The 15,517-nt window shown below is 52.3% G+C and overlaps 1 protein-coding gene across 2 annotated transcripts in view; it reads left to right on the forward strand.

Annotated features, from left to right (window-relative positions):
• The window catches only part of TTC7A (tetratricopeptide repeat domain 7A), a 113,559-nt gene that overhangs the window by 14,418 nt on the left and 83,624 nt on the right, over positions 1-15,517 (forward strand). For both annotated transcript variants that reach the window (XM_036262356.1, XM_036262357.1), the window contains exon 3: positions 2,341-2,509. In XM_036262356.1, coding sequence (XP_036118249.1) covers positions 2,341-2,509 — 169 coding nt within the window. The remainder of the gene's footprint in view (positions 1-2,340; positions 2,510-15,517) is intronic.

Genomic DNA, 15,517 nt, shown 5'->3' on the forward strand with positions numbered 1-15,517 from the left:
ATGATGGGGACACTTCAGCTTTTGCAGGACCCATTTTGCCTCTGTGAAGTATTTCCTCATCTGGTCTCTTCTTACCTGGGTCTTCGCATGTGGTCGTTCTTCCCTTTTTATGGACAGAGACCATGAGGCACAAAGACTAGGTGACAGGCCTGCTCCACAGCAGAGGGACTGTTCCCCAGACTGAGTGACTTCCTGCATAGCATCCTTCAAGTGGGCCAGGGCTCTGTGGTTCCCTGGCTGTTGGATCGACAGGCCAAGAACATTTCAAATTCAAACGCATGGATCCTACGGAGCAAAGCCAACTTTCAAATCTGCCAAATATGGACATTAAAAAAATAACAGCAAAACTGTACCATTTTCTATTACCATCACTCAAAGAAAAACAAACAAAAAACCACATCTTAACACCAAACAAATATGCTTTCAGAATTAAGGGCAGCTTTTAAATAGTATATAGTTAGCTTTATGAAACATTCACCACATTGTCCTTAATTTTTCCCCAGCGAGGTGGAAGCTCTGTGGTAAACTGTCATTGGTACACCCGGAACCACTGAGCTCCACCCTGTCATCAGGCCCTGAAACGTGTCCCTCTGAGCTTAGCTGCCCTTTTCCCCGTTTATAGTAGAACAGGATAATAATAATAATTACTCATGCCCTGTATTTATCATGCTTCTTTCTAAAGAAAAGTTCAAAGCTCTTTTCTGGACTTTGCCCTATTAATCCTCTTGGCATTGCTGTGATGCGGGGTGAGGGGTGGGTGTCAGGATCTCGCCCTCACAGTGGGAAAATAAGACCGAGCAGGGAGGAAATGTGCCTGTGGCTTGAGACCAGTGGTGAGAATAGCAGAGATGTTGCCCATCTTGGAGGGACCATGGGCTGCATGTCCCTGGGAGTGTGTGATCCATGGCCCTGGCCCAGGGCGTGGGTGGCCTAGTGGGGAGACTAGCAAGTGCTAGTCTTGAAAAATTCAGCCTTTGAGAGTTAGTCAGTAGTCAGCAGGTCAGGCATGCAGGAGCCGAATGGATCCACTTGGTAGAGGCATTGTAGGAATTCAGCAGAAGGGCAGGGGCTCCCTGGTAATCCAGGGAGGCTTCTAGGAGGAGGTGGGCTGAGCAAGTCCCCAAAGGATGGAAGAGAATCTGGATAGCTTGAGGGAAAGAGGACTCTGTTCGAGATAGGGCGGCTGTGTGAGCAAAGGCAAAGGTAGAATGTGTATTTACAAAAACCAAAGAGACCGGTGAGGAAGGAGAATTGGCTGTGCCATGCTCCCTTTCTCTTGGTTGGCTTCTGAGAGGGCAGTAGATGGTGGGAAGTGGTGGAGGCTTCCCCTGGGATCTGTCACGTGTGCCTCGAAGTCTGATCTCCCCACAGGGAGTCAGGGGCAGCACTTCCCTGCAGTGACAGGCTGGGTGGGGACCAGCGCTACATCTCCAGGGAGCGCTGTGGACAAAAGCAATGCTGCTAGTGGGGACAGTGCCTGCAGCCTGGCCAAAGGGGCAGTGGGTCTGCTGAGCACAGAGGTGGAGACAGCAGACTAGAGCAAGTAGCCCCAAAAGGTGGGAGGTCTTAAAGCCAGGCTGGGCCCATGTCTAAGGCCATAACTCTCAGGCAGGGCCAACCAGACCTCCTCAAGGCTTGAGAGTCCTTGTGTAGGGTGGAGATCTGGGCATGAGCAGCACTTGAAAAAATAGGGCAGAGAGAACAGGTTTGAATTCAGGCACTTGGCTGTGCACTTTATTACCTGCGTCTGATAAGATGGGACAGTGGCCTGGCGGGCCTTCACTCCCCTCTCTTCTGTCCCACACTGCCGATGTGGCTGTTCTCCCCACAAAGGTCCTGCTGTGTGGGGGCTTCAGCTTGAGGCCTGTCACTGCATGGGCTCTTTCCAAGGCCTGTCACCTGATTGCATATTTATGCACCCCCCCTCCCCCAACCCCACAAAACTTGCCTGGGTCCCTGATTCCTCACTTACATTGAGAACAAGTGCCTGAACTCTTGGGCACCAGCCGAGGGCCAAAGCCTCTGGGGCCTGCAGGAGAGAGAAGACGGCCCGTCCGTAGGTTACCTCAGTGTAGCTGGGTGCAGAAGACACACACGTGAAACAGTTAGGGACTCGTGTAAGCGTTTCAATAAGTAGGTCATGGACTGCAAGTGTGGAGAGAAAGGAGTCCTCGGCATGTGTTCGAAGGTCAGGGAAGGCTTCCTGGAGGAGGAGGAGGTTTCTGAGCAGGGTCTTAGGCAAATTGTCATGGCTCAGTGAGAGGGTGTTCATCTTGCCTGGTGGGGGTGGGGACAGGGACTTTGGGGCGGGAGCCAGCTAATGTGTCCTTGTCCTTTCAGCCACAGTTCATGTGCGAGGCCATGCTGATCCTGGGCAAGCTGCATTACGTGGAGGGCTCCTACCGGGATGCCATCAGCATGTATGCGCGGGCCGGGATTGATGACATGTCTGTGGAGAACAAGCCTCTGTACCAGATGCGGCTGCTGGCGGAGGCCTTTGTCATCAAAGGTAGGTGTGGGTGCTGGCTGGGGCTCTTCACCCCATGCCCAGCTTGTCACTCTCAGGCCCCCGTGTGCCAGGAGCAGGCTGTAGCTGTAGGGCAGCAGATGCTGGGTTGAGGGTGAGCCTGCCGGGTTGTTGTCCAAGATAACGTCACCCCTGGGTAGTGCCCAGGCGCTGACCAGCCAGCGGGACACCAGGGGTAACTGGGCATGCAGCTGACGTGGGCACCAGGCCGGATGTCAGAAGACTCAGGTTCTCACTCTGGCTTTGTCAACTGGCTGCCCACCGTGTGCCTTTGTGAAGATTACCTCTTCACCTTCTTAGCCGCAGTTGGCTTATTTGTAAGACAGGGTGGAAATGCCTGCCTTCGCAGCCTTACCATGGCCAAGAGGAATCAGTTGTGTAACCGGGTTGAGAAAGACTTAAAAAGTGTGCCATCCTGTTGTCAGGCTGGTGCTGGTGACTGACATTGGCTACAAATTGGGTGCTTGATGGTATAGAACAGTCTGTCACTTCTCAGGTGTTTGTTGAGCACCTGTCGTGAGCAGCCCAGGCAGGGGGTGCCAGGATCCAGTGACGGACAGGTCAGAACCAACTCCCAGGACAAGGGGTGCTCTGGTGGAGACCCAGGCACATGGGGGCGGGGGGGCTGTGGATGGCCCAACAGGGTAATAGTGCCATTGAGCTGGCCTGGGCCCTGAAGGTGTTTCAGGTCAGTGAAAGCCCCGCCCCAAACCCTGTGCTTCAGGCTCCTCCTTCCCTGCATCCAAAGCGCTGGGACCAGAGCCTGAGGCGTGGCCCTGGTTGGCAGTGAGGTTCCTGGAGCCCTTCTGCCCAGGATCTTGAATGTTTGCTCATCTCCCTATTTTGGCACAAGCCAACCCCCAGAGAAAAGTCTAGAAATGCATGTGGCCCTGTGGGGATTTGGAGTCTGGCATTGGTAGGCTATTTGTTACCCTCTTCATCATAGAGAGGGACGTTCTCCCCATCTTCATATAGGGAAACTGAGGCCCAGAGAGGACACGTACCTTGTACAAAGTTACCCAGAGATTTGAGGTGGAGCCAGGACAGGAACCTCCACTCTCTGACGTTGGCCTTGGAATATGAGTGCCCCACCCCCATTCCTCGGTGTCCCTTGAATCCTGGGGAATCGACTGACATCTGTGCAGGGCACAGCCTCCTTATCCCTGGCTGATGGGGCTTCCTAATGACTGTTGTCTACTGCTGGGGCCCTGGATCCCTTTCCCCATGGAGAGACTGTTCACGCCATCCCAGGAAATCTGCCAAGCATGTCACCCTGGACAGGCCCAGCACCAGCCTGCGGGAGGGCAGGTGCTCATCTGGGGTGGTCTGTCTCAGAAGAGCCCAGTCTGTGGGCTCTGCTCCCTTTGCTCTCTCGTCCCCTTCTCTGGGCCCCTGGCACAGGCCAGTCTCGGGGGTAATCTTCATTTGGCATTTGGGTCTTTCAGGCCTCTTGGAAACCACTTCTGCCACAGACTTCCTGAACCTAACACCTTTCCTTGGGGGTCCTTTCCAGCACTTTTTTTCCTGTCGAACTGGCTCGGTACCTACTGCTCCCTGTCTCCTGCTCTCTACTCTTTCCAGCACGCCTCCAGCTTCTTGGTGGTCAGAGGTCCTGCAGGGGAGGTAAGGAGCCGGGCACCACGGTGTGGGCGGCTCAGCCATGGGCTGCGCCAGCTCCCGCCCCTCACTGACTGTATGTGGCCTCCCACTTGCCTGCCTCCTCTCTGCTTGTCCTCCCTGTCCTGTTGCATTGACCATGCCCTGTTGCTTGACATGCTGAGGTTCACCTGACCCTGCGTGTGCTTGAGACCATGCACGTGGCCTCCAGAGTCTGCATGATACTGATTTTCCTAGGTTTGGGGGGACCCAGTGAGTCTCCCCATGCAGAGAGTAGGGGATGGGGATGGCAGGTCATTGGTCCTGACTCCATTCATGAGCAAGGGGGTTGTTTTATTCAGTCCAGGCTTCCAAAACAAAATAGCACAGCCTGGGTGGCTTAAACAACAGTAACTTATTTCTCACAGATCTGGAGGCTGAGATGTTCAAGATCAAGGTACCATCAGGGTTGAGGCCTGGTGAGGGCTGTCTCCTTGGGTTCCAGGTGGCCACCTTCTCACAGGTGTCCTCATACGGCCTTTCTTCCATGTGTGCAGCATGGAGAGATCCCTCTCTCTTCCTCTTCTCATAAATCCACTGATCCCATCATGAGGTCCACCCTCAGGACCTCATCTAACTCTGATCACCTCCCAAAGCACCATCTCCAGACAGCAGTTCAGTGGGGGATAGGGCTATAGCTTATGAACTTCGTGGGGGACACAAACATTCAGTCCATAGAAAGAGCCCACAGAGGGTGATGGGGAGCGGTTATAATGACCTCCGAGATGGGTTGTGCAAACAAGAAGAGCGCAGGAGGTGCAGGAGCCCAGAGAGAGTTTCCTGGCACTGACTGCAGAGCCTGGGCCAGCCAGAGGGACAGTGTCTTTGGTACCATCATTCTGTCCATGAGGGTAGCCCAGAGGGGGCCCTAACTGGACCGTGTGGACCAGGGGACTTGAGCCTCTCCTGGCCTCCTTCAGCCCTGAGTAGGAGCTGCGGCCCCCAGTGGAGCCCCGCACTGCTGTCCCCTGGGTCTGCTTAGTGCAGAAGCAGCCCAAGGCCATTGGGCGAGTTGTCCAGAAAATTCACTTTCATATGTTAGCATCAGTCACCTTGGTTCGAATGGGGAGCCTGCTCCACTCCTACCCTTTCCCCCAGCCCTGCAGGGGCCCTGTTGTGACTTTGGCCAGCCCCTGCCCCGACTGCACATGTCAGACCAGGGGATGGCCCTGGGAAGGGAAATGTTTCCAGCCCATTCCAGGTGCAGAAAATAGACGGTGCAGCCCACCACCATTTTGGTTTTGGGGAGAGGACCATCTTGCATTTACTTTGTAGTAAAAAACAATCTGGAGTAATTTGGTTTTGAGGCTCCTAGAAGGCCCTGGTGCTGCCCACTCTCATAAAGCCCTTGGCAGGTCCTGCTCCTTGATTGTGTGTACTCGTGGCTGTCAGCCCTGCCTCCCACTGACCTGGAGCCCCTGGAGGACAGGCGGGCATTTCTCCTGTACCCCAGTATCCTGTTTCTCTTCTCCCTTCCCAAAGCCCACGCTCCAGCCGAATGGGGTCTGCTCCTCGTGGACAACTTGACGACAGAGTTCTCTTCCTTCACCTCTTCTTGGGCCACGGTCCTCACACGTGGCTAGCCCTAACATTCCCTTCGGACACAGCTCTGGTACCTCCTCCACCAGGAGGCTTCCCTTGCTTGTTCGGCCTACAGCATTTTCTCCCTCCTTCAGTCTCATCTGGACCTTGGCCCAGCACATCTCCCCAGTTACAGTCAATCAGAATGATTCTCCTGCCAGGGGCCTGGCCTCGAATAATTGCACCCCTCAAGGTCCCCAGCCTAGCTTTTGGAGGAGAAAGTAAAATTTGCCAGGAGCTGATTGAGCAAGTACCTGCCAGGCTCACTGAGATGAACAGTTATGGTCCCTTCCCTTCCCTCCCCACAGTTAAGGGAGGCAGGCAGCAGAGTACAGCTGGTGTGAGTTGGCTCTCGGAAAACAGCTGCTCAGGGGCTGGAGCTGAGCCCACAGAGGCAGAACGGACGAGTCATGAGCTACCTGGTGCCACTCTCTCCTGCCCAGTCTCTGCATCCACAGGCCACTGTGTCATTGGAGCCTGTTGTTGACACACCAGGACACGCAAACACCCCAGAGGTGACTGGGCTGTAGCTTATTACCATGGCCTGCTCGGGCTGGACGGTGGACCTGCTGCCTGGCTGTAGCGCCGTGGCCATGTGGCTGCCTCCAGCTCCGTTCTGTGGGGAGCTCTCAGGCCTTGGCACCCAAGGGGGCATTTGTGAAGTTCCCCCTGGGGCTGCAGCTCCTCAGCAGCCCACTTCCTAATGGGCCTGTCACACCTGGGATAGCCTTTTGAGTTGAGCAGTCTGAGACCTCATTTGCCAGGTTTGGCATCTGTCTGCCTCTGTAGCTCCCCAGGGCTCCCTAGTAATAAGCCTTTGGGCAGTTGGCATTGGATCGTCTCTATGGATGAGAAACGAGAGCCAAAGGCTGTGCTGACCCAGGGTCCTTGGATCTAGATGCAGGCCTAGAAGTTTCTGTCTCTCAACAACAGACCCCAGGCTCCTCTCAGCACCCCCAGCCCTCAGGTTAATGGGTAAGCCATGGGCTGGGCTAGATGCCCTCTGGTTGTCTGGCAGCCGGGGACTTGTGAGGTCCTGAAGGATCAGGCCCCAGCCCTAGGTCCTGACAGGAGCTGATCTTTCTGCCTCTGGCACTATGTTCAGAAAGAGAAGAGACTGTCCAACCTTGATTATCTGACTCGACCCTCAGTCACCTTGAATTGTCCACAGGGAAAAGGGATTCCTAGCAAAGCCGTGTCATTCATAGGGCTACCAGGAGTAAAGCTTGCCTCCTTTTGTGGGCCTTACTTTGAGCCCCAAAAAGTATCCAACATAGGCTGATATCCTGGAATATTCTACCAAATGCCCTAAAGCTCCAGCCTCCGTGGCCCCAGGTCTCACCTCAGTTCAAAATAGGCTGCATTTTAACTGGTGCTGCTGCTGCTATGTGTCTGGAATTCCAGTTTCTTAGCTAGGAGATGGCAAAATTCTCACTCCCATACCTGACCTCCACTCAGCCAGTCGGTACTTCAAGAATTGTCCCCTCTGTCATCACACTTCTGGGATCAGTTTTCATATAGCCAGGCTCACAGTTGTAATGACAAAAATACAACTCCACCTACCTAGAAAACAACAACCAAAAGCAGGAGAGACTAGACATGTATAAGCTCCTGTAACTATTAAGTTGTTGGGGTAGGTGGCATCAGGCATAGCTGGATCCAGAAGCTCCGTGTGTTGAGGTCTTGCTCAGCATCTCCAGGTTTAGATGGTCCTGCAATAGAGCACTCACAACCTGAGAAAGAGTGACAGGGACCGTTCCCATTGACCTGGCCAGATCTCATGCCCACCCTGGAACTGTTTACAGTGACCAGCACCTAGGTTGCTGGGTTGGTGCAGGGATGGGATTTCCCCACCTGAATATTGTAGACTGAGTTGGAGGAATGGTTCCCTCCTGGAAAATCAAGGTGCTGTTACTAAAGGAAGTGAAATGTTCAGAGGGCAGAACCTCAGGGCTGAGGAAGAACTGACTCACCTCAGGTTACACCAGTAGTAACCAGGTCAGAATTTGAACTTGGCTGTCTCTGGCTTTGGGGCTCGTCTAAGGAGTACTGGTTTGATTGGACTGCATGTTCCGGAGAGGGAAGTGAGTGAGACCCAGCTAGTGTAGAGCCTTCCCAGGTGAGCTGGGAGGTGAGCCTGAACTCCAGGAGGAATCACCTGCAGAGAAGTGGAAGAGATGTCTTTCAGGTAGAGTCCAAAGGGGAATGGAGGTGACTTGTTTAAAGGTGGGGTGTAGTCTGGCCGGTGTGGCTCAGTGGTTGAGCGTCGAGAGGTACCAAGAGGTCACTGGTTCGATTCCTGATCAGGGCACATGCCCAGTTTGTGAGCCTGATCCCCAGTGGGGGGACATGCAGGAGGTGGCCAATTGATGTTCTCTTTCATCAGCGTTTCTATCTCTCTCTCCCTCTCCCTTCCTCTCTCTCTAAAAACCAATAAAGAAAAAAAAAATTTAAGGTGGGGTGTAGTCACACCTTGGAGCTAAGAGGGGGTGCATGAAGGAGGCAGTGGGAAATAAGGGGGCATTGGAAGCCCTGCAGTAAGGCTCAGGGTATCCCTTTAAGCTGAACAGTGGCCCCAGGTAGCCCACCATGACTGGTGTGGCACAGTCTGTTTCGCTTAAAAGCGGGCCCAACACTGTGCCTGGGTCTGTCTGGAGCAGAGGGCTCTGCACCCTAGACGCGAGGACAAGGCCTTTGTGGATCCAGGTGACACGCTGCTCTCTTCTCTGTCGGTCTGAGCCCCAAGTGGTATTCCCAGCTTTGATGGACACACAGGGTGCTCCAGGTCCTGCCCTTTTGACATCTCAGACCTTTCCCAGTTCATCCCCCAAAGCCATTGTCTACCTCTCCTCCTCTCCTCAAGCCTTCCTGGGTCAGCAGGGCAGTGATATGGCGATGAACCCCCCCACCCCGCCATGTCTCCAGGGTGAGTCCTGCCCTGAGTGTAATTTGGGGCTCACTGTGGGCCCCCTGAAAACCAGTGTGCCCTGTGTTTCAGCCTACCCAACCCTTCCCCTCCTGCTCACAGCCCTGCGTCAGGGCGGCCGCGGTCCCTGCTCTGGGCAGTAAGCGACTGGCCTGCCATGGAGGAAAATGGCCCCATTCGCCCAAAACACTGCGGTGAGAAGTAAATACGTAACAAACACTGAACGGCTGTGAGACCTACGATCTGAACATTCTCTTCTCGCCCCTCAAGATGTGTTGTTTCTCTTTTTCGACTCTCTTTCAGTCCGTGCAACCCCAGCCATTCTGTGCTCACCTGGGATTTGGTGGCTTATTAAAACTTTTAAAATTGAAAGAAAGCACACCAGGCACCCCCAGGGCAGGATATGGTGACAGATTTGGTTCTGTTTTTTTTTTTAGTCCTGGTATGGCAGGAATTAGCTGTTTGTTATGGTTTCCTTCTCGAAGGGGCGTGGGCTGCTTGCCTTGTAGGGAAGCAGGTCAGCACTTCTGGCTCTGCAGCCCTGGCCCCAGACCGTGCTCAGCAGAGTGGGAGCCTGGCTTCTGGATGGAGAGGTGGGATGGGGAGGTGTGAGCAGGCCGTGGCTGGGCGTCTTGGAGGCAGGTGTGTTCATTGTATGCACACTAGGCCTTTGTTGAGTGCCTTCCTGGGCTGTGGGATACAAGGCAGGGCAACATGGTAAACAGGATCTCAGGAGGGACACCATGGGCTGGAGAGGAGGAAGTTGGCGTGGTTGTAGAGTGCAGACCGGGCTTTGAGGGGTGCATTTGCGAAACCAGCTTCCACACTAGGGGAGACAGCTGTAGCTAACTCAGCCATCAGATACACATGGGCTGGCCAGAAGCCTGAGGTTTGGGAACCCCTGAGGAACCTGAGGGTAAGGAAAGACATCAGGAGCCTGGGCCAAGAGAATAGACCTGGGTCTGGTCTGGACTCTGCCACTGTTAGCTGAGTGGTGTTAGGACGCATCTCTTCTCCCTGAATTAGATTTTTCATGTGTCGTTCCAGGGAAAAGCTAAATGCCTACTAGGTCATTGTGAGCATCACTTGAAAATGTTTTCTAAGAGCCTACGTTCTGCTCTTTGTAATACCATCTAATCTCATTTTCACCGCCACCCTGTGAGGCAGGCTTGCTAATACGTAATCCCATTTTGTGTGTGGGGAAACTTCGATCTCTCTAAACATTTTGAGGTATAGCATTCCAGTTTTTTTCTATATGTTTTTTTAAAAAACTAAAATAAGTTTGTACAATCATATTTTTTAACGTTAATATTTTTGTGAACCAGTTTCCAGTACACATCGACATCACTACTTAAAGCGGCCATAGCAAGCATGTCATTACAAGGATCTACTGCGGTTTAGCAAACTTGTTCCCTGTTATTGGACCTGTAGGTTGAATCTCATTTTTTTCGCTATTATAAACAATGCTGCAGTGGGTATCCTTGAAGCAAAACGTTTGCATACATCATTAATTTTTTTTAAATTCCAAAACGTACAGTTTCTGGATCAAAGCATATGCATTCTTTGGAGACTTTGATAGGAGTTAAATTGTCTACTTTTTAAAAAGCTTTTCCATTGGTAAAATATATAAAACTTAAAATGTATCATCTTAACTGTTTGTTTGTTTGTTTATTTATTTATATACATTTTTATTGATTTTAGCAAGAGATGAAGGGAGAAGGAGAAAGAGATAGAAACATCAGTGAGAGAAACATCCATCGACTGCCTCCTACCGAGAGTCGAGTCCGCCCCGGGCATGTGCCCTGACCAGGAATCACACCAGCAACCTCTCAGTGCAGGGGACGATGCTCAGTCAGCTGTACCACACCAGCCAGAGCACATCTTAACCATTTAAAATTTATTTTTAAATTGTAAAATGCACATAACATAAACTTACCATATTAACCATTTTTAAGCGTACAATTCAGTAGTGTTAAGTACATTCACATTATGCAACCAGTCTCCAGAACTCATCTTGCAAAATTGAAACTCCATACCTATTAACTAACTCTCCCACCCCCCTTCCCCCAAGCACCTGGTAACCACTTTCTGTCTCTATGAGTTTGACTACTGTAGGTACCTCATAAAAAGTGGAATCACACAGTATTTGTGACTGGTTTATTTCACATAGCATAATATCCTCAAGGTTCATCCATGTTGTCACATACGACAGGATTTCCTTTTTTTTTTTTTTTTTTTTTTTGGTTAATCCTCACCTGAGGATATTTTTCCATTTATTTTCAGACAGAGTGGAAGGAAGAGGGGGGAGGCAGGGATGGGGAGAGAGAGAGAGAGAGAGAGAGAGAGAGAGAGAGAGAAACATCTATGTGAGAGAGAGACATCGATTGGTTGCCTCCTGCAAGACCCCCAACCAGGGCTGGGGATCAAACCTGAAACCCAGGTACATGCCCTTGACCAGTAATCGAATCCATGACGCTTTGGTCCTCTCAATGATGCTCCAACCGCAAAGCCAAACCAGCCAGGGCAGGATTTCCTTTTACTTTTTTTAGAGAAAGAGGAAGGGAAAGAGAGATAGAAACATTGATGTGAGAGAGAAACATCGATTGGCTGCCTCCTGCATGCCCCCCATGGGGACTGAACCTGCAATCCAGGCATGTGTCCTGCCTGACCAGGAATCCAATCAAACTGGGACATCTCAGTCCATGGGATGATACTCAATCCACTGAGCCACACTGGCCGGGCAGAATTTCCTTTTTTAAGGCTGAGTAATATTCCATTGCATGCACATTTTGTCTATTTATTCATCCACCAATGGACACTTTTGGCTGTTATGAATAATGCTGCTATGAATATGAGAATCCAAGTATCTCTTCTAGACCTTCCTAGACCTTCCTTTCAATTATTTTGGGTATATATACCCAGAAGTGGAGTTGCAGGGTCATATGGTAATTCTATTTTTAATTTTCTGAGGAACTGCCAGGCCATTTTCCACAGCAGCTGAACCATTTTACATTCCCACAGTTGCCCACTTGTGTGTGTGATTTATGAGGGTTCTTCCCAACCTGGCCTTGAGGCTTCCTCCCTAAGGGCTGAAGCAGTGATTTGCATTTCTTCTCCTGCCCCCCAACTCCACCCCACCCCCACCTGGATTCCCAAACTCTGGGCTTAGCCCTCTCTGGGTGCCCTGTGCTCTTGGATCAGCTGGGGGTAGGCGAGAGGGAGGGGATCCCCCCATATGGAAAGTTCCATTGCAGAGAAAGCCTTGTGCTCTCCACCTCTGCATCCAGGGCCCAGGGCTCACAGGGTGGGGCTTCTTGGAAGGGCAGCTGTCTGGGATGTGATGAGTCATCCCAGACCAGGAGGCTGTCACCAGCCTGGGTGTTGAGCCCCAGGCTGTACCAGGATCAGCTTGCATCCAAACAGAAAGTTAATGAAAAAAGCAAGCGCTCCTCTCAAAAGGGGCCCTCCCTTGGCTCCTAGAGCTGGGTGTTTTCACAGACAGGCCCCTCTGCCAGCGGGAATCGTGAGGTAGTGCCTGGCGCCTCCTGAAAGCCCTGGCTTCCGGCCTGATTGACAGGGCTGCCTTAAGACCAGTGGGTCCTCCCAGGGCCGCTCCGAGCAGCCCATCTCCATCTGGATCTCGAGTTGTCGTATGGCCACTTGGGCAGAAATGCTCAAGGACAGAGGGCGAAGGGGGACCCAAGGGTTGGAGTCCCCACCACATTTTCGATCAGATGTTTGTGGACAGGAAAATGAGCCTTCATATGACTCAAAGAGCAAAAAGAAGGTAAAGAAAGTCCCCTTTTATGGGTGGAACTGGGGGACGGGCCTGTGACCCTGATTAGGAAAAGCCGTTGCCAGCTCCAGCAAGGTTTCTGTCTTATGTCTGTTGGGAATTATTTCACAGAAGACTACCTCAGTGACCACAGTCTCTCTGCTTTCACCTTTTAGTTCTCCAGAATCATAGCTGCTTCCCTAGAAAAGGCATTGTATCCATTATCTTTAGATAAATCGCCATACATTAAGGTGCACAAGTCTTATGTGTGTAATTTGATGGGTTGGGAAGTGTAAATACCCATGTAACCAACACCCCAGTGAGACAAAGGATGTTTCCATCACCCGAGGAAGCTCCTCGGGCCCTTTCCCAATTGACCCCCCCCCCCAAGGCAGTGATTGGTTGATTTCTATTAATATAGATTAATTTTGCTCTCTTCTGAATAATATTTAACTGAAATAATACAGCATGTACTTTTTTATATCTGGCTTCTTCTGTGCAATATAATGTCTGAGAGATTCATCTGTGTTGTATGTTTATCAGGAGTGTGTCCTTTTGTTTATTTCTGAGTAGTATTTCATTGTATAAACATACAATTTGTTTATGAATTCTGCAAGAACTTTTTTGAGTGGAGAGGGAGAAACCCACTGGGCTCCGCACGCAGCACGAGTGTGTGTTCCTTCGTCTCCGCACCCGTCCACTCACTCGGCACCGGGCCCTGCTCTCACTGGGTGCAGAGAGCAACCAGAAAGGGCAGAGAGGATGGGGACAGTGCAGGACAAAGGCATGCACGAAGGAGCTGCAGCTAGAACATTCTGCTGCTTTGAGGTGGGGAGGCTTAAGGTTTCAGAGAGGAGGTGGTTTCTCCATGAGCGCTCAGGGACGGTGGGTTTAGAATTCTCAGAGAAGCACGGTGGAGAGGCTTCTGCTGGGAGCAGAAGGAACAAATGAAGCATAGGAGGCCCCACAGACAGACGTTACTACGTTCACTGCTCTGCAGCGGCCCACAACCCAAGGCCTAGGACTGGCAGCCTGAACCTGCCAGGCAGCTGGCATCATCTGTCCCAGTTCTGGGCCCAGAGGTGGGGCAGGAGGGGACCCAGTCAGCAGCACATTTCAGGGAAGGGGGACAGAGGGACAGGGTGGCTGTGTTAAAACAGATCCACGCTGTCTCTGGAGTTGTCCTCCTGCCATCTGCAGTTGGTCTCCCAGGCTAGGCCTCTGAGCAGCTTGTCTGATTGTCCCACCTTCCTGCAGGGCAGACAGGCCACCTGCCTGAGGCAGGGGCTGGGCCGGCACCAGCAAGGAGCCGTGGGGCCTGCCTCCTCCTGCCTTCTCTCTGCTTCTCCTCCATTACTCCCTCTACTTCTCCTCCCCTTTTAGTCCTCTCCAGTGAGGAGCTGAGATGGCCGTGAGTCATTCGGCAGGAAGCACGTTGACACTCAGTGACTCGGGTAACTGCGTTTTTGTGTTGAGCAAGGGCCTTCACACTCCGTGCCCGCCTCCCCCCAGGCCATGGCACCCCGACCTTCGGACCTGTTCACACCCCAGCCTGGCAGAGGGCAAGGTCACCGAATCCGTAAGAGTTGGGATGTAGCCAAAAACACAACAGTAATAGCTCACCTTGTATTGGCAGAGCCCTTTGTACTTTGTCAGACGTGACCGGGCTTGCTGCTCCTTCAGCCAGCCCGTGCCTGCCGAGCGCGCGCTGTGGGCCAGGCCGTGGAAAGGTGAACGCGATAAGGTCGATGACTTTCAGGAGCCTACAGTCTGGCTGCGCAAATATGTGAACAAATAAGTCTAGGCAATGGTGGGGCAGGTATATGTAAAATACAGACCAGGGCTCAAGAAGGGAATGGCTGCGTACACCGGGGTGTGTGGGGAGGGGCATCAGAGAGGAGACTGAGTGGGGCAGCAGGGAGAGGTCATTTTGGGTGGACTGGGGGTGCATTCTAGGCAGCAGGAGCAACTTGAGCAGGGTCAGCGGTGGGTGCAGGGGGTCAGGTGTGGATGTGGCAGTCACGGTGTCTTAGGCAGCTCAGATGCTGTAACCTAGTACCACAGGCAGGGTGGCTCATGTACAGCAGACATTCATTTCTGACAGTTCTGGAGGCTGGGAGTGCGAGGGTTCTGAGGAGAGGCATCGTCTAGGTCGTAGGCTGCCGACTTCTCCATGTGTGCTCAGTGGTGGGAGGAGGGAGGGAGCTCTCTGGGGCCTCTTTCAGAAGGGGACTAATCCCATTAGTGAGGGGCCACCTTCGGGGCCTGATCACCTCCCCAAGGCCCCGCCTCCTAAGACCATCACAGTGGGTGTTTTCAACATGAATCTGGTAGGGGGTGTGCAGGAGGCAGCCGATCTGTTTCACTCTCACGTCGATGTTTCTCTCCTCTGTTTCTCTCTCTCTAAAAATCAATAAACTATAAAAGAAGAAAAAGTTTACCATCTTAACCATTGTCCAGTGTACGGTTCAGCTGTGGTAACTGCGTTCACGCTGAGTAGTTTGTTTGGAGGCAGGCTTTCCCTGGCATTTCCAGGCCGACCTCTTCCTGCTGAGCAAGCCCAGTGGAAAGAGGAACATTTCCAGGACTGGTTCTCTCAGCTCAGACCAGGCCATGTGCTCCTCCTCGGCCCGACTGTGGCCCTGGCGGTGGGTCAACCTGGTTCATGTGCTGCCCTGGAGGAGGTGTCCTCGCCCTTGAACCATGCAGGCTGAAACTGCCTTAGGGGTGCTCAAGGGGAAAGTGAGGTGCTGCTGTTGAAGGAACGGGAAGTGGAGGCAAACACAGCAGATGTCCATCCACTCCAGGCAGATAAGACCTGAGTGCAGATCACAGGCGAGGTGGGAACTGGTTCCACGGGAGAGGTGCATGTAAAATGTCAGGTAACTCGAGCACTGAGCATCTGCCGTGTGCCAGGGATTGTGGAAGTCCAAAAGAATCACATTTTGTCCACATGGAGCTTTTAGCTCTCGGGGCAGAGAAGGGCTGGGCATAGATAACCACTCTGCAATGTGGAACTTGTGAGTGCCTTGTGAGTGTTTTTTTCTGGAAG

Source organism: Molossus molossus, unplaced genomic scaffold (genome assembly GCF_014108415.1).
Source record: "Molossus molossus isolate mMolMol1 unplaced genomic scaffold, mMolMol1.p scaffold_m16_p_15, whole genome shotgun sequence".
NCBI lineage: Eukaryota > Metazoa > Chordata > Mammalia > Chiroptera > Molossidae > Molossus > Molossus molossus.